Source organism: Leptosomus discolor, chromosome 6 (genome assembly GCF_034619465.1).
Source record: "Leptosomus discolor isolate bLepDis1 chromosome 6, bLepDis1.hap2, whole genome shotgun sequence".
In the NCBI taxonomy this organism is placed as follows: Eukaryota; Metazoa; Chordata; class Aves; order Leptosomiformes; family Leptosomidae; genus Leptosomus; species Leptosomus discolor.
The window spans coordinates 44,738,795-44,758,413 of NC_141396.1; the positions used below are offsets into that span (position 1 = coordinate 44,738,795).

Below are 19,619 nucleotides of genomic sequence, written 5' to 3' on the forward strand. Positions count from 1 at the left end.
TGCCAAGCTATATATGCTCAGCGCAGCATTTGTCAAACCATTTCCTCTGCTAAAAGTTAATGTGTCAGTCTTTAAAATGGCTTGCTCCTCTATCACCTTTCCTGATGGAAATGTGAAAAGTGCAACTTACTTCCCTTTGCAAAACATCTTGTTGAGATTCTTGACTCCAAACTGACTGCCTCGTGGGAAAACCTGCTTTCTAGAAACTGAACAAACGGTGATGGTTCTATCATAATTCTGCCTCCCTGCAATAAGGATAAGGAAGTCAAACAGGAAGACAACAGTCATTAAATAAATGTATTAAAAGGTGATTGTTGGGTTCAAAGGCAGCTTAAAAATGCCAGAAGTCTGAATGTTATTCTAAGCACTCAAGACCTGGCAAATTATTTCGGTTTACCTCAGATTACACTATCAGGTGATGATGACTGCAATAGACTCTGCTATGACAAAAGCAAAACCACTACCCTTTCTGTCACAAGAAAAAACAGGCAAAGAGCAAGTTTCACATGAAGACTGATCAAAAGCACATGATTAATGCCAGAAATGTACCCAAAGATCAGCTTTCTGGATTAACTTTGCTGTAAATGCCAGCAACCAAACCCACCCACTGGTACCAATTGCACATGCCAGCTCTACCTCATCTTAATCAAATCACTAATTATCATACACTGATCCTGATGAGCATCACAGGATTTCCGCTTCTTCATAGGAGTTTGATTCACTGTTTTCTTTCAAACATTCATGTCTGTCTGCACTTGTCTAAGTACATTGTAACCACTAAATCATACAATCCATCGCCTCTTTGTCAGTACCCCAGACAGAGAAGATCCTCTGAGAATATGCTTACAACATAAAGGTCACTTTGAAAGTTGACTAAAGGCATGAATAAAAAATAAAACATTTAGTTAAACCCTTTGAGGAGATGATTACCCTTTACCATTTGAGCAAGTTCTTCAATTGCTTTTCAACACTATCGTGACACCACACCAGGAGTTTAATGGCAGCTCCTGAGTATATACAGAATCAAAGCCAAAATTCAGCTTACTAACTTAACTTTCAGAAAGTTAGCATGGCAGTTAGAGATTAAGAATCATTATATACTTGGCAAACTGACCTATTTCCAAATGATGCTGTCACAGGATGATATGTGCAATGGGTGTATTTTAGCCAACAAAAGCTAGCAAAGTGCCAAGAGCTGCTGAATTTCCTGTTAAGAATTAAGAGCCCCTCCACACACATTTTCTGCCACAATATATGGCCCATCTTTTTGTCAGAACCAGCCTTCCTTGAAAAATGAGGGTTGAAAAAAATCACCTGGCATCATTCCTCATGAAAGGTAGGGAAATTAAAGGAAATGAAAGAAGCTACGAAGTAGGAAGAGCTGATCTGAGGGTCCCACTGGCTAACACATTTCTGAAGTAAAGTGCAATTCCAGTTTTATACTTGGTGCGTGAGTACCATGTAAAACAGGGGTGTGAAAAAAGTGAGACAAATGACATTTTATCTTTAGACACAATCATCCCTCACAGGTGTCATCCCTACTTACCAACTAATCACTAGAGTACGAATATCCTAAAACAAGGCTAAAAATAGGGTGTAATTTTTCACTAAATATCCTTGAAACAGCCAGTACATTTCAGAAAGCAAAGAAGAGGTTTGTGATCTATTTGGTAGCTGCTTCACAAGTGCAACCTCATAGAATCTGCATGGAAACCTCCGATATCGACTGCAGCGTACAGTTAGGGCTTGTGCCAGCCATCAGCAGAAACCTCCAGGTTTAGTAATGTGACTGCAAGTGAGTGTGTTGCCAAGACTTCCCGAGGTACCACTTTCTGGCTGAGGTAACAGCAACTGAGTAAATACGATGTTCTAGTCATTGTGAACACAAAATAAACTGTATTCACATAAACTCACTTAGTGAGACGCAACGTGCTAAGCCTCTGAAACTTTGCACTTCTGATTGTATGAGCATACTCTCTCTGTCTTAGCTAGTATAGACAATGTTAGATTTGTAAACAAAGTAAAATCAATATTTCCAATCAGCCAGAAAAAGCAATGCGCACAGGGAGACAATTACTATCTCTGGAGCTCAAAATTCATCTCCCATAAAGATGCATAGTTCCTGGTTTATGAAAGTACCTGAAAGTAAACTTCCTGATCGGACTGTCAGCTGCTAACATATGTGAGCTGTTCTCTCTTCTCAGTGTTGCAAGTGAGGTTATCTAAACAGCGTCCTATCCAATCATCCATTTAACTGTACTGCTTTCTCTCAGTAAAAGATAAGCTGGCTGGGTCTATCAAACGTTGCAAGTTAATTTTTAATTTTTTCTTTCGGCTGAATGATCCAAAAAAAAAACCCAAGAGCTCAATTTTGCTTAGTTAGATATCTACAGAGAAACTTACTACATTCACATCTCAACCTTGTGGTTGCTTAATGAGAAAAAAGACACAGTACCTGGACGCAGGCTCTAAAGGAAAAGGAAGTTGAAAGTGGTGTATAGTTGTTAGCAGGAAAAGATTAAAATTTCATCACAAAAAGGAGTTTTCATTTCTTCTGTGTTCACAGCTTATTTGCTTTTGTGCACAATAATGCTACTACACTTGTTACCTAGATTATGCCATTGCTTATGAGTTTTAACACCTAAAATCAAATGCAAACAGAAAAATGTCTGTAGCAGGTGGCATCCAAGTAATTCTCAGATCACATATTTAAAGGAAACTGGAAATTAAAAGGACGATCTTTTTCAGCAGCAAAATCCACAAGATCTCTTTGTAGCATGTGAAAAAGTACAATCAAGAAACAAAAGAAGTTGCTACTGGGATGCTAACAAAATTATACAGATTTTTAATTTATGGTTTAAATATAAAATGGTTATATACTGAATATGAAAAAGGCATCTAATTATTAACATCTGCATGCATCTGGTTTTCATCACTAATCTTTGAAAATAATGACATTTTAACTGAATAAGCTTCTAAGATCAAAATAAATGAGCCATGGAAAGTTTATTTGATTTAGTTTTCTCCCTATTAATGGTAGAGTCTGTTTTTCTTACACTGTTAACTATACAGGCTTCAAGTATTTACTGTGGACAAAATCAAAATCAGCCCATTAGCCAATAAAACACTGTTACACCTCAGCAAAGAACAAGACAGCAAACATAATATGGCTAATTTAAATCAAAGAGCAATAGCTGAGGCAAGTGATGAATTACAGAACCTTTTGTCTCAGTTTTGATTGCACAAGGTAAGTTGCCAGAGCAGTTTAATATATCCACAGTTATAACATTTTTGTCACTGTTTTTGTTATTATAGATACCTAATAACAGCACTGCCCCTCCCCCGACTGAACATCAGCCAAATTCTCAAAACTGCACTTCAGTCCTTGAAACTTTGCTGTCTTCGTGACGCCCAGCATTGTCCCTGTGAGAACTGCATGAGGGTCCCTAGTCCACATTGCTCAAACAGAAATATCAAATTGGCAATAAAAATATTACAGAAATGTATCAAGAAATCTAGATGCAGCTACACAATGGACTTGGGGAAGTGATGGTCTAAGGAGATAGACAGCTATTTCCCTACACCATGTCTGTAGTACAGAGTACTACTGGAAAAAGGGTGTTGCAGCCTACTTAAATCTATGAATAAATCTATCTTGAAAACACACATTACAGCATAAATATCAGGACACTTCTGAGACACACAATTTTTGAAACCACTCTCCCATCTGTGATCCTTTTTACTTAAATTCTGTAAATGAAGAACAGCCTACAAAAGCCACTGATGGATCATTTAGTTTCCTATAGAAATTTACATCTCAGTTACTTAACTGGAATCCCCAAACCTTCACTTGTGAATAATCTCCTTTGGTAACTGAGTTCAGACAGCTACCATATAAAATAAATTGTCAGAAATGCTTCTAAATTATTAAAATATACATTTTTAAATAAAGGGGAAATGCAAAAACTAACTTTCCAACCTAGAGGTTGTACCGTGTGTTGTACTATACCTATTGCTTCTAGGAAGACAGCACCAAGCTTGTTGTCACACATGTAAAAATAACTTCCCATGTAAAGTTTTACTGTGGACCGGTAACATGGAAATTTTTACTGAAAATAAATATTCCAATTCAGTGAATGATTAAAGACATTATTTCCTAAACAAATGCTCAGCATTTGTACATAGAATTTTGAAATAAAACGGAGAAGTCCCAGGATGTGGTTTATTTTTTTCCAGTTACGCTGTTGAAGAAAGCATTGGTATCTGTATTTGAATTACCAGGGTCGTAGACTTTTGTAAACCAGTCCAGATCAAAACAAGTTTGAATTCTGGACATCTCTTTCAAAACATAACCACCTGCATCCAAAACCATTATGAAATATCTATTTCAAACCTTACTGTACATACTTAAAATCAGTACTTCTCAAAGGCTTTTAATGTTTGCTCTTTTACATCTCTCATGTTACTTAAAAGCTCTTAGAAATGAACAACAAATGCAGGACAATATTGAACAGTCTTTGTGCTTCCCTAACACGTCTAAATCACATTTATTTACCTTCATGTCAGCAAAATTCCTTAATATAAAAGTACAGGATTCCATATTTGCCTCGAATACCAAGATACTGCACAGATTATGAAAGAAGGGTATAGCCAGTAACACTTTGTCAAACACACCACAGGAAAAAACCCCAACATAGCTACAGTATGTACTTACTATTTATATGTTTCTGAACGAATGTATTCAAAAACATGAGATACTCCCAGCTGGAACTGGTCAGCAATAGGGGTAACCCAAGGATTGTTCTCTGCTTTGAAGACTTGCTTTTGACCAGTCAAATCCAAATTACCTGCAAGGGATTAAACAAAACAGTGTATGAAAAAAAATTGAAATATGAAAAATTTGAAAGAAATCTTGCCGTGCACGTAAAACTTTTCATTTGTTTCAGAGAGTACAACCATAACAAAAGCAAATACGTCACTCTTAGCAGAGAGGAATAGGAGGACACAGTAGTTCCCACCATGATGGATGCAGTTCCATCCTATTCATTTCAGCAGCATTTCAGTGCTACTACATATTGTACAGTAGGACTGAACTCAGCCCGTTGCATATAATATTTTATTAATCAAATTAGTTTTGAGCAGGGCTTAATAGTGCATAGGTGTTGGGGTGTCTTTCTGCAGGTGAATAAATTCACTCAGCACAGGCAGAACAACAGCAGTAGACCTTGGAGCTTCCCAGTTCTTAACTCCAAACCTATTCCTCTGCTGCAGCGTTAAAAGTCTTTCATAACTCAACCATTAAACACAATTTTCAGACTTATGGGACAATTCAGTGAAATATTCCTCTCCACCATGGCTTGCAGGAATGAAAGCAGAATGATGCTGTGGTAGTTTGCTCTGCTGAAGCTCGGCACTGCAAAGCATGCTGATCACTGCTCCAAGCACAACATCAACAAGCAATGCCCAATGGGCTTTTTGCCTTCCCAGTGCCCAACACACTGTTTGTTCAGAGATCCTATCACTGACCCATGGTTATAGTTCTCTATACTGAGAAAAACAAACAAAAACACCATTCTTGCAACATGCCAGTTTCATCTATTCTGTTGACAGGAAGACTTAAAAGACCTTACAGTGGTTTGCTTGGGCTTTTTGTTTGTTTGTTTGTTTTGTAAATGTTTACCATCCAAAACCAGAAAGCACATTCTCTGCTGAAACTCCTCATGACTATAGATACAACAGGCTGAATTCCAGGATGGTCTAGCCATTGAAGTATTTACTTATGTTCTTTAAATTAAGAAATCTGTGCTACATTTTATATTTATTTCTGTGAATTTTATGGTGAAGAGAGGTCCACCCTGCCCCCAGAAATCTAAAGTAACAAATAAGAAAAATAAAAATCTGTAACTATGGGACCTACAAGACTGACTGAGCCAAGCTGTCAGAGAAATGTGAAATCAAGCTGATGTGCTAGCTTTTCAAAATTAAAGGCACTTGTGTTAGCTGCACGAACACATGTGCAGGCTATGGGGGCTGCTGCAAGCCGCGTGCTTGCTGGCTGTTTCGGTTGCATGTTCTACACTACAGCTAATCCCTGACGTGTTTCTGTCCATAAGAAGGGTTAACACAATTAAAGACAGACCACTATACTGTGTGAAAAGATGTCATGCATCTCATATCGGCCTATCAACAAGTTGCCATTACCTTAGCAAGCCCATCTGTCAGCTGTCTGAGGCCTGTTCTTTTGACACAGCCGCAGGCAGGGAGCCCGTCACCCCTCTGTCAGTCAGGTGGCAATCGCCCTCACTGCCCCACGCTTCAGCGCGCCTCGTTAGGAGCCTCGCGCCCATCTCCTTTATTAAGGGACTCGGCAGCTCTGTTCTAACAAGGATCAGGAAGCAGGATTAAGTACTGTGACAAAGAGGACCTAATAAGCTAGAAACTGGTGTGTCTAAATCTATGCTGGCCCAAGGCACAGGCTCACACTGCTCACTATTCAGTCTTCAGGCACAGGCCACCGGGGAAGCAAGCCAGCACCATGATTAGCCGCAACCCTCTGACCGGTGCCGCTATGAAGATCATGTATCACTCCCGGGCTTGCTTTGCAATTGCAAATTGGCTTTTCCATTTTATTACTCACAACAAAAACACGCACACGTTGCTCTCCAAAACTAGCAATGCTGTAAGCAGTCACTTGTAATTACAGCTCTGCAAGTACTGCATCAAGGTAAAACAATCAATCTGTGTACAACTAACAAAAATAGTTAAATTTAGGAAGGCAAGCTTGGACCCATCATGGGTCAAATTCAATGTTGCTTATAACTCGCACATTCCCAAAATCTCAACAGCCAGGGTCTCAGCCCCCTCATCACCTTCATGGTCTTCTCTGGATCTGCTCGAGCAGGTCCCCGTCTTTTCTTGTGCTGGGGGCCCCAGAGCTGGGCGCAGCACTGCAGGTGGGGTCTCACCAAAGTGGAATAGAGGGGCAGAATCCCCTCCCTCGACCTGTTGGCCACACTGCCTGTGATGCAGCCCAGGATGCGATTGGCTTTTTGGGCTGCCAGCCCATGCTGCTGGCTCATATTCAGTTGTTCATCCACCAGCACCCCCAAGTCCTTGTCCCCAGGGCTGGTCTCGAACCTGCTTGGGATTGCCCCGACCCAGGTGCAGGACCTTGCACTTGGCCTTGTTGAACTTCATGAGGTTTGCACGGGCCCACCTCTCCAGCCTGTCCAGGTCCCTCCGGTTACAGTTAATGAAGTGCTTTAGTGCAAATAGCAACAACCCGTCTGTCCTCATGGCAAGCACCAGCCAGAGAGCGGGTGCTCCTCTGCAGGGGACAAAAGGAGGGCTGTCTCACAGAAAGCAGGAAGGACAGGACACTCGATGCCTTAAACTCCTCCCTGTTCAATACTGAAATTTCCATCTGGAAATGAAGGACAGAAATGGGCAGAAAATTAAGCAGATAAGAAGTCACGGAGAGCCTGCCCCACCTTATCAGCAGTAGGGAGGAAATGAAGTCTAACACTCCCGCCATAAGGCAAGCCACTTGAGAACAAAGAAGCCATACAATTAAAACTGATGAAAACACGTTACTTCTGCATAATCATTTATTGCTTGGGGCCCTAACCTGGTGCCCGGTCTGCACTTACAACTAAATCATGTGTGAATTGAGGGCTTACCTAATTCTGCTCTGGTCACAGGACATCCAAGAGTCCCAAGCACAAGGCCAAAGTCTCAGTAATATCTCAGAACAGCACGTGCTGGGATAACCAAATCCACGGGAGCACTGCATGAACGCTTCTGCCCCAGTGCACCAAAATGAACCCAGCGGTGTGGAAGAGATGGTCAGACCTGCCTGCAGCAATGGCTCTGGTACTATGTTCACTGCAGGAGTGCTGTGCAACTGGACACTACAGATGTGTCCCTGTTCCCCCACCAACAGTCTCCTTGCCTAGAAGGTTTTTTTATGGCAGCGCTGCGCTAAGAAATGCTGTTATTCCATCCCTGCAGCACCAGAGCCATGGGCCAGGGAAAGAGCTATGGCAGATGCGCCTTCATGCATATTGTCTAGCAGCAGCATCAGCAGAACACTATCCCCAGGCCTCTAGGAAATTTATATACTGTTCTGCTACACAGATCACATCAAATCCCTTGGATATTTTTAGTAAGTAAAATACAAAATTGCTTCTAGTAAAAAATCCAGTACTGAAGATTCAATCAAAAAACATATCGGGGCTGGAGATTACATTGGTGATTGCTGGTTTGTTCTTTCCGTGTACCTCAACCTATTAAAAAAATACTTGTTTATAATCTCTAAAATTTGGCAGAACTAGTAGACTAAAATTGTATTTCTTCATAATGGACTTCAGGTTCTTGCTGTTTTGCCTTACTGAAAGTGATCAACTCCACTGAAATGCATTACAGTCCCATGCCTCTGGTAAAAGGAGAAGGCTATCCTGAAGACAGCCCCTCTCCTAGATCACAGAAATGTTTTTCAAATTATTTTTGAGTGCCTCTAAAATTATTCTTATAAATACTCAAAACTATAAATCCCAGAACCCAAGTCTAACATGCTTAACAGACCCCCTAATTTCTAAGCCTGAAGGATACTCTTTTTTTAAGCTTTCTATCTTGAACAGATGTAGATTTCCAAGTAGGAAGAATGCAAAGGGGACATATGCTGCTACCGGTGAGCAGCCACTGAAAAAGAGAACAAGAGCCTGGAAAAGAGAAAAGCAAAGATACAGGTCTAACAGCTGACTGCACAGAATGACCAAAAGCCTTCCAAAAGGAGCCAGCTGTGTGATCTTAAAAATACCTGATCTTGGCATTTTTTTTTTCTGTCTCAGCACTCATTGTATCTAAAGATGATCCTGAACCATTAAGTTTGATTGGACCAGTATGACTGAACTTCTGTGCTTAACCCACCTTAAAAACAAATTGTTCCTATGCCCAACTAGTAAGCTGTGCAGACCTGGAAACTGTCCACTACCCAAATCTCTTGTTAGCTGCCACCTGGAAGCTACAGCAAATAGGTCTACACCAAAACAAACCTTTGAAAATTCAAGAACAAAATCAAAATATGTGTATTTTTAATTTTAAGGTCTCCAGACTTCCCAGGCTCATCCTGTCCATTAGATCTAGCCTGCAAGCACCTCCTACATGCCACTATAAGCCACTCACTCTCTTGTGATACAGGATATATGGAGCGTATAATGCTTACCCTATGTATATATGCTTAAGGTATGGTAAGGTATGACTAGTGTACATAGGCATTACTTCAATACAAACAAAAGAAAACAGAATGAACACAGACCTGACTTGTCCTTTCCACTCGAACACCCCTTGGCAACACTTTCAATGCTTTCGAAAATTAAAAGGTGAAATAAAGTAATTAAACAACTCTGACATTTGAGAAGTGAACATTGGCATTCAGCATAAGAAACATGATCCTAGCTGTAAAATGCCAGATCAACGCTTCTTTGTAATGGTTTAAATTCATCCCTAGTGGAGCTTCATTAAAATCAATGGAAATAATTTTAGCCTGTACACTGTTGAGTTTCACATTTGCGTCCCATTGATACTGACTCACCTTCCAGCCTACGCTCTACTGCAGTGACCTCAAGTAGAGTCCTCAGGCTGTAACACAACCCTTTTAGCAATTCCTCTTAAGACTGCAATTTAAATGTTCTTTCCCTTTACAACACAAAGGTCTTACTCTCTCAGTTGTACGTAAGGACAAGAGGAATGAAATTAGTTTTATTTCTTTATTTAGACATAAATACCTTTGAATCCTGTTTTATTAAACACTAAGTAAGGGATCAATCACTACACCAAATTTAAACTTAGGTTATATGTAAAAATATGTCTGTCCTGGCTTGTTTTAGATTTGCTTTACACTACAGGGCTTATGATTTTTATTACTTTTGTGGCGTGTGCTTTGTTTCCATAGGGAGAGAGAGAGATCGGTTTAAGCATGGAGGTGGGAGAAATATCATAACTATTATGTCATAAAAATGATACCAAAGCAATTAATTGTGAATGATGTTTTAAAATCTATGTTAAAAAAATTGAAATACATACAGATTTCTATGCCACAAAGTGTTATCAAAAGCAAATTTTTTTTACACCAATCTGAAGCCATGCAAGCTGTGCATTGGTAACTTATATCATTCCCATAAACAAGTAAGATCATCTCTGCTTTGAAGACCTCTATCGCTTTTTAAGGATTAGTAACAGAAGAGAGTAATTTAAGCAGTAGCTATAAAGGAGCAGTAAGACAACAGAGTGCAAAGACTTCTTTGTACATAAGTGAAGTGCAATTCAGTCTTTTTGGAACCAGCAGAAATATTAACAAAATATTCAGTACACTCAACAAATCTACAGTTCCATAGCATATGTCAAAACCATAGATTTTTGTGTTGATGGGTTTCTACTCACTGAAACAGCTAGTAAATCTAAAGCTAGACTGAAATGCCTCCAAAAGATCAATCCCAGCAATGCTTTTGCTCTCTCATCCTACATTCTTGTATTGGAGAAGGTCTAACAGTATCACTTGGAGTCATCAGCACTTCAGAGAACCCCGAAACTGCATTTGTGGTGGTTTTGCCTAACCCAGGGAAAGTTTCAAGTCCCAAATAACAAGAAGTCAGATTCAGTACATGCAAATAAATCAAATGGATGATCCAGACCATCCATCAGACAGAAGCAGGCTGCAAGTCTTCCTCTGACTGCTTTCCTGATCACGCAGACAAGAATGTCTGCAGCCTTTGAGCATTAGACGGGAAGCCTCTGCATTCTTTATTTCAGTGCTGAACGGAGCTGCCTTAGTTCTCAAACACTGCTGCTTCTTCTGCCTGTCTACAGGGGAGAAAAATGACTTGCGCTTTCTTCTCATGGAGTTAGTGAGGACTGGCAGCTAAGTCTCCTCTCACTCCTCCCTTTGACAGGTTAAATAAAGACTCTGATTATTCTGGGTGAACCCAGAATAGCTACTCCATTTGCTTCCACTCTTAGCAAAAGGACCACAGCTGAAATGAAAAAAATAAAAGCAGACCAACTAAACCTTGAATTCTTTGCCTTGATGTAAAGGTAAAGTGATATAGGGCAAACCGGTATTGCCTCAGCCACTGCTATTACAATCCTGTGGGAAGAGGATTTTACTCTCCAGCACTGTCTCACTTCAACCTTTCATAGAAGAGAATTTAAACCAGTTCGTTCAGTCCTGAGATATATTATATGTAATTCCAGCATCATAGCAAAGGTTGGCCAGAATCATTATACCAAAGTATAATGGAGAGTCTGGCACAAGGAGACTTCCACTCCAGAATGTTTCGGGACTGAAGATTAAGCCTGGGAAAGACCACAGAATGGATGAAATGCTGACCTTCTGCCTTAAACCACATTTCATATATTAAGTACAGACAGAATATAGACCTAACCTGGCTGGGCAAGCTCACATTTCCATGTTCAGGTGACAGGAGGAGAGGTTAACTCTCTGGGAACAAGGGGAGAGCCCTGGCAATTTCTACCATCACTCCATACAACAAACCTGACCTTAGCAGGACAACTAGTAAGTAAGAGTAAATAATACTAACATTCACAGACGAAAGCCACAAAACAAGAACTTATTCAACGCAGCACACAAGGCGCTCCTAGCCAAACAACTCTCTGCTAACGGCTTGTACTTCCACCTGACAAATCATACCGTTTCAATAGCCAAACTCCACCACACACAGCCTTCAGGTACCAAGGCAACCAGCCCGGCTGATGCCGTCATGTGGGTAGCTAAGGGGGACGGCAGAAGAAACAGCATTTTGACAAAAAGCCAAGTAATTACTTCAAAATGTTTCCTATATTCTTTCTAAAATTATTTCAAATGACTTATGACTTGATTAAATTAATTTCTCCCACATTCCTAATGTAAGAGAGACTATTTACTAGAAGACCTACAAGTATTGCTAAGTTTCACTGATTTCTTTCCCTGAAAGGTGACACGTTTTGCTAGAAATACCATTTCCTTCACTACACTGTGTAACAAACATTGATGCTGACCAGGATCTTGAGGGGCAAACTGAGAGTCACTGCTAAGTGTTCCCAGCGAAGAAAACCAAGAAACACACTATGTGGCAGATGGGTTTTGGAACAAAGGGAATTAACATGATGTCAAAGTAGTTTAACGTCAAAGACATTTTAACGGCACAGGAAGTATTACAAGCTTAGAGGATCAGCATCCCAATTTATTTTGAAATATATTGCACATTTTTTCCAACCTCAGAAACTCCCCTGAGATTCTCAATTACATGGGAATTCAACAGAGCATTCTTTCTTTGAAGGGTCCCTATCAGACCAAAACCTAGTTAATTTAAAAATATGAGTTCAAAAAGGATTCACTGTATTGCCTTTGCCCTGCACCTTTGAAGCTTCTATTCAAACACAGGTTGCCAAGTACTCAGAAGAGCGAAACCACTTTTAAGTACTATAAAACAAGTAAAATGAACGAAATTTAACAACAAATATAACATTTGCTCATATTTGCTCTAATTACAGTACTCTTACCTACCACAGCTCCAACAGAAGAGATGAAATATTTGCTGCCAGAAACATCATTGTGATGCTGATGGTACTTATAATCAGAGTACAGTCAACATTAGGAAAGCCTACACACACACTGTAGTCATCTGAGAAGTGACAGTAGGACTTGCATATTTTAAAAACTAATGTAAGATGAAATCTGAATCTTGGGAAGTTTGGCAAGAATTACAGCAGTGTAAGGAAACGAATGCCTGTGGTGTAAATCTAAATGATGGGCTATAGAAAACGTCTTTCTGTGTATAATGAAACTGCAGAGTTGTCATCTCTTCCCATATGCCTTAACTCCCATCAAGTACTCTGAAATCAGCCTGGTTTCTAACTGCATTAAAAGTGGTGGGTTTTGGTGGTGTTTTCTCATTTTTTAACTTAAAACAAGCCTAAAATGAGAAACACAATTAGAATATTCACAAATTTTCAGAGATGCTTTCCTTAGATAAATAATCTGTATGTGACCTATCTTGTTATGTACATTTTCCTGTTATTCCTTAACTAATAGCTGCTACATCAGTAGTCCTAGAAAACAAGTTATTTTCTTTATCCACTGGCAAATTTAGTAAAGCTCCTTACTTTCTTGCACCTTTGCCTTAGTTCCAAAAGGAGAAACAGGCAATTTTTTTTACAATTGTAAGGTATCAGTTAGTTGTTCCAGGGCTCAGAGCTGGTGTCCAAAGAGCCCGACATTCAGGTTTCCAACAAGCACTACGGACCTGTATTTGTTGTGTTGTGACAAAAGTAGAGTGCAGCGACAGTTTATAGTGAAATAAGAAAAGTTTGGTATTTATGTCAAGTATATTTAGAAAAGAAATATCTTTTGTGAAATAAGTGATTCCTATGTTTGTACACACCCACTATAATTACATAAGTAAACTGCTATTTCGATTAATATTAACTTGAACAAATAACTGCAGCAACTACTTGGCATAATGCAATATTCATTCACAAATTCTAGACTCATTTCAAAAGCCTAAATTGTCAAATGTCTTCCTGTGATGGAAATACTGAGACTTCTGGCAGGATTCCTTGAACTTTCTATTTAAAGCAAATCCTTCATCCGCAGAAGATAATTTCGCTGTTCAAACTAAAAAAATGATGAAATAATTACTTAGCCATTCCGATATTCAGATTTAATTTACCGAATGTTTCACCCTCCTTAAAAAGGAACATGGCTACTTACCCCATGAAGGTGGTTTTTTTCTTTTTTACAGAGCTTGAATTTTCCACTTTTCAAATATGTACCTAACTTCACAGTTTTGATAGTGTCTACCTTTACCTAAGGAAATTACTTGATAAACTAGAAGAGCACTGAATATACGTATACTTAAAAGCCACTGATGCCAACATACAGTTATGGAAAAAGAGGACAATAATTAAAAATGCTTCCTTAGAAATCACTGTTCTTCCTAACTGCATAAACATGAGCAAACTCCACGTACGTGTGCGCACACACGCGTGCCAGCAGCAGGATAATGAACACAGTCAACATTAGAATCTGAGTTTTAAAAATCATGCCATTTGTTTCCACATCAAAAACGCAAACCTACATACAAGCTAGTTACATTCTCTGGCTGGCTATTTACATTTAGCTACAACATTGTGACTGTTCTGCACCATATACTACTCTTAACACTCCTGACTCTGCTAAGAAAACCTTTTATGTGGCACATATGGGGCACATATGGGTCCACCCCAATGACCATACTTAAAACACCATCGTTGATCTTACTAATTGCATCTGCCACTTTACGTGGTTGTTTCTACTCGGCTTTCTTTCCAAACACTGTTCCCGTTGTTAAACGGTCAGAATACAGAAAGTGACAGATTTAGTGCTTCCTTGGCAATTTATATAACTGACTGCAACTCTGTTGTTGCAGTGAATCATGTTTTATTTGTCTCGCAATGCAGCACATAACCTTTTAAATGCTAGGGAAAAAAATGCCAGTGCTTCTTTAAAGTTTATATATGACTGCCCACCACCATTCCTCATGAACGGGTTTTTGAGAGACAAATGATAAAAACAAGCTGCAAATTTCACCCACCTACTCCCGGCCATTTCCTGCATTCATCACTCACACGTACTGTATTTACAGAGAAGCACCCTCACCCTGAGCACCACTGCATTCTTCTAGACCTCTCTTTTCCTCCTAGGCAAGAATATTTTTCTTCAATTAGTGATAGGTAATCTCTGCTAAACACAGAGGAGGATAATACTGATCTTCCTCCAGCCCTCTTGCTGCTGCCTGTCACACTCAATCACGTCAGGTGAAATTAAGAGCAGACCGCAGGGTTTTATTTATTGGTATCTCTCTCCATTCCAAAATTGTGATCCCAATGCCTGTATGTGGCCTTTTCTCATACCCTGCTCTCCATGCCTTCTTCTGCACTTATTTCCGTTACCTTTAAAAAGCAGTTTAACGTACTCTTCCCCTTCTCCTCCTTCAAACAACTGTTTTATTCTGGTGTTTATATTGTGCCCATCTCCCTGGCAAATGAACACCTAATGACTCATTGCTGTCCATCGGTGCCCTAACTATGCCCGTCAAAAGCCTTCAGCACCTTTAATTATGAAAATGATAATGAGAGAGGAAAGATTGTTTACTTTAAATGGAACAGCAGTACCTCCAACTAGAGCAAATAGGACCTGCTCATTGAAAAGCTATTTATCCAACATGCACAGCACAATGTATTTGGATAGTTATCCTTACATTATAATTCAATCTAAAAAATTTAGGAAGAACAACTCAGAAAGCAGATAAAACTGTTCTTCCCTCAGATGATGACTGTGGAATTAGCAGTCCATTCATCAGGGTGTAACACTCACATACCACCTCATGATAATGAGAGAGGAAAGACTGGCAGACTTTAAAACTCTCTGCAAAGGTGTGCTTCTCTAAATTGCCCTAGTCTGCAGAAGGGAAAACAGGGCTGCAGAGAAGAGACGACCTTTTCTAATCATTCATCAGATTCCTGCTTGCCTGTGGCCTGCTCCTACCTGATCTCAAACAAGCCCTCCTGGTGCTCAGTTTACTAAAACCCATTCCCTAAATGTTTGCCTGGATGTTTAATAAACAAGCAAGAACATTGCTTTGCACAGTAAATATGCTTGCAAGTTGCACAAGTTACAAATCTACACTTCAGTGTAACGTTCTCTGGAAATATACCCCAAAATCTAGGCTATTTTAAATATTTGAGATAGTTCATGGTATAGACTGCACTAGAAATCACACCAACTGATCATGAACGAGGATCTTGGGTAAGACCATAAAATGAAACATTGGTAAATTAACACACAAAGAGAAAAGTATAATTTATAGAATAGCATTTGAGTAACAAAGAACAGAGGTGACAAGGACTTAAGCTGTGTCAATACACCTCATCCTGATCAGGTGGGGCAAAATTACAAGTCCTTTTTCTACCAGATTGTGATATTGTTCTATAATGCAAATGAATGTTAACCAAAAGAAGAAACGCTTCCTTTGGCCATCCTGAGTTTTGCACATCAGTGCAAAATAAACATCAAGAATTTTGTTTTAAATGTTTTCTTGTTTTGGACAATGATGGTAAAATCATTTAAAGTGAATTTGCTGCTATGCCTGTAAGGCAGCAGCATGTTTAGAAAATTTAATTAGCCACAGAAGGTGGTTAGACTTAGTGCAGCATTTAACTTCCACTTTCTGGAAAACACCAAGGCTGTAATTTAGGTAGATACATGAAAGTACATTTACAGATACTATATGCTTCTGAAGTGTTATCCCTGTTCAAAGAGATTTTATAAATAAATGTGACTGACAAAAAGCTAAAGAAATTATGTCTGTGTTAAGGAATAAACAGCTGAAATTAAGGAAATGAGAGTAACTTTTATCTACCAGTGGTGAGGAAAAAAACAAACAAACAAAAACTTCAGCATCATATCATCTGCTAGATTGATAAAGGCAAAAAAACCCATGGTGGGCAAACAAGTAAGAGTCAACACAAGCATCTTCCCCCACCTTATAGAAAAAAAAGCTGACACGTCCCTTCACTGTATAAAACAAAAAGAATATATTGCAGACTCTCACATTTATGCACACAGCTGCCACATTCTCCAATGGGTCAAACGAAGTTCTTAGGACAATAATTTTGTTTTATCACGCTAACTTCAGTCACTATCTTTCCAAGCTTTGGGAACTATTATTTGGAAGTTACTAGTAGAAACAAAGAAGCTTCCCTATCTAACAGTCCACAATAACAAGAAACAAGGAACAAATCCTGTGTAACAGGTGTTTCAACAACACGTAATTGATGCAGCTACATTATTCCCAAGAAAAATATTTTATGACAATCTTTAAAAAGATCTGAAACCAGATTCTGGCTTGAGGCAAACAGGCACAACTTCTATTGAAGTTAACACCCCTCATGTAAAACGGAATACTTGAACACAAAGTCAGCAAAACCAATATTTAAGTTTCAAAGAAAAAACCTCTAGCTTATAGGCTGAAAGAAGCCACCTGCAATCATATTTAAACGTCTGATATCACAGGTTCAAAGCACATCAACCAGCTCCACTGCTTTAAGTGAAAGAGTTGTCAACCTACTACGAAAGATAGGCTACCGAAACAGAAAAACAAAAAATTCCTCTAATTTAGCTATGTTTTACTCTAGTTGATCAGAGTTGTTCTGTTTTTATGAGAACAGTCACAAAAAAGCCACTTATACCGCTGTCACTTTTGCTTAATATAATTTTGGCTGATCCAAATAGGGTTCTCCAAACCCTGCCACAGACAAGAATAGCTTTGCAGACCCAATATTTATGATATGCAAGGTGCTATACACAAATTGGCAGTCAGGTGTAGTAATACGCAAGGAAAGTGTAACATGTAAAGAAACTAATAAAACCAAACACACATCATCTTCTGGCCCTCCTGCATATCCAGTAGGAGTGAAGAAGTGAGTGTTTCTCAGGGGAAAGCAGCAATGTCTGCTTAAGCATAATCATTTCCTAGAATTTAACAACTGGTTTCATTTCAGAGGAAACACCGTGCATCATTATCGTTAGTATTCAAATAAATAAATGATCGTCCATAATCTTACCTAGTTCTGGGGGCAGCACAGTAAGACGATTTCCCTGGATATGAAGTTCCTTAAGCTGAGTGAGCTCACCAATTTCTTTAGGCAGCGATATCAGGTCATTGTCTCGAAGACTCAGCTGAGAGTGAATATAAAGCAGTCAGAACAATTTTTGGTTACCATAAAGCAGCCTAAAAGAGAACTCTACTACCTCTGCCCCCACCTTTCTCCTAAACACTCAGTTCTTCCAATTTATTTACAAGTGTCTGCTGGTAAACAAGAAACAGTTCCAGGTGTAGTGTTCTATTCCTGCAAACATACCCTACCACTCCTCAAATTGACTAGATTCTATTCCTACAAGCATTGCAAAAGTGAATTGATTTTCCAAGAATTTAGATAAATTACTTACTATCTGCAACTTTGTGAGCTTCCCAATATCTGGTGGCAGGATTTCAAAATCGTTGTCACTTAGATAGAGTGCACGCAGGGTGGCTGCAAATTAAACAGCAATATATAAACAGTGTGGCATATAACCCAACCGTTTGAGGTCTAATCAATAAAAGGGCGTCAGGTTTGATTAATAATCCTGACTTGGTGAAAAGCCTTTGACATACCCAGGGCTCACAATAATAACAAGCAGGTCAAACTTAGATTTACTGGCTTATTGTATTGTTGGTGAGTTCAGGAAAGCATCTATATTCAAAAGGACTGTCACAATTAACAATTTCTACAATAGTAGACTCTGGCAGGTTCTGGCATATAGTCTCAATGCTCAGCTGTCAGAATACAGTCATTACTCTTTATTACCCCTGATTCTTATTTATTACATCAATTTGCATCCTAAACAAGCATTAAAAAAATCATCTGAGTTTTTTGGACAAATACACACCTGTTAAGCTATAGAAAACACAGCCTAACACGGGGAAAGAGACCTTAACAGAGAGCGATACAGAAGACTCAAATTGTATCATTTGCAATTTCCATACTTAGTCTCTATGAAATTCACAGAAAAAGAGATGACCCAGCACAACCATGTAGCTTGCTATTATTAAATGAGCATACATGACAGTTCAGGAAAAAAAAATTAAAATAGAGACTCACAAAGAACTGTTGGGTGCAGTGGGAAGGAAGGTGGTCAGGTCAGCAAAACCTCTCCTCCCCACCAGAAAGGAGATCGTCTTTGTCTTACGCAGTTTACTCCTCCTCCTCCTCTTTTCATTTCATTAAATGTGGCCATTTTTAATAATGCAGACTTAAAAATTTCCCTCTGCCAGGTTACAATCACAAAATCTCTCAGACAGCAGCACTCCTTTCTCTCCCCTCACCTGTCACTTTTGCTGCTAAAAGCACTGATCCTGAAGCCTCTTCAGCAGAAAAGACCAGTAAGGTCTTACACTGGAAAGATCAGTAAGGTAGCAGAATCTTTGAAATCCAGAAAGTGCCAGAATTCAAGTTGCTTAGGCAACCATAATGCAGCCCTTTTGCACATATGCATTACAATACTTTTATTTTAACTCTCTGAGTGTGTATTTTTAATACGTGGAAAGGTCAGCTTAGCTCTACCATTCCTGTGCCAAGCTTTTTAACCTTAGCATATTTTTGAACATACAGCACTTCAACATCCATGTGCTGTTAAAGTTATTTCAGCAAATGAACCATCAGGAACACAATTGTTTCCAGAGCTGACATACAACAGTGGCTTGGTAAAACAGCTTACTTTCCCCTGACTTGCAAGCTTCCGTGAAGTTTTAACTGAGTATGGGACCCAAGGAAATATTACTCAGAAGAAAACAAATATACCATTACTAACCAAGTCTTCTCATGTCCAATGGTGCCAGGTGACTGTATATCAGTGATAAATATTGCTGAGCTATGTAGAAATATTCAAGAGATATTCAAAGAAAAACATAAATATGAGAAAAATTCTGTTGGAGTTTGGTCTCCATCAAATAAATTTCAACTGCAGAAAGCAAAGCACCATA

General features: G+C 39.1%; 1 protein-coding gene across 2 annotated transcripts in view; it reads right to left on the reverse strand.

Moving 5' to 3' along the window:
- Nucleotides 1-19,619, reverse strand: part of RSU1 (Ras suppressor protein 1) — a 100,552-nt gene that overhangs the window by 52,379 nt on the left and 28,554 nt on the right. For both annotated transcript variants that reach the window (XM_086466768.1, XM_086466769.1), the window contains exons 6-8: nucleotides 18,047-18,129; nucleotides 17,662-17,776; nucleotides 4,715-4,847 (exon numbers count right to left, since the gene is read on the reverse strand). In XM_086466768.1, the coding sequence (XP_086322894.1) occupies nucleotides 4,715-4,847; nucleotides 17,662-17,776; nucleotides 18,047-18,129 (331 nt within the window). The remainder of the gene's footprint in view (nucleotides 1-4,714; nucleotides 4,848-17,661; nucleotides 17,777-18,046; nucleotides 18,130-19,619) is intronic.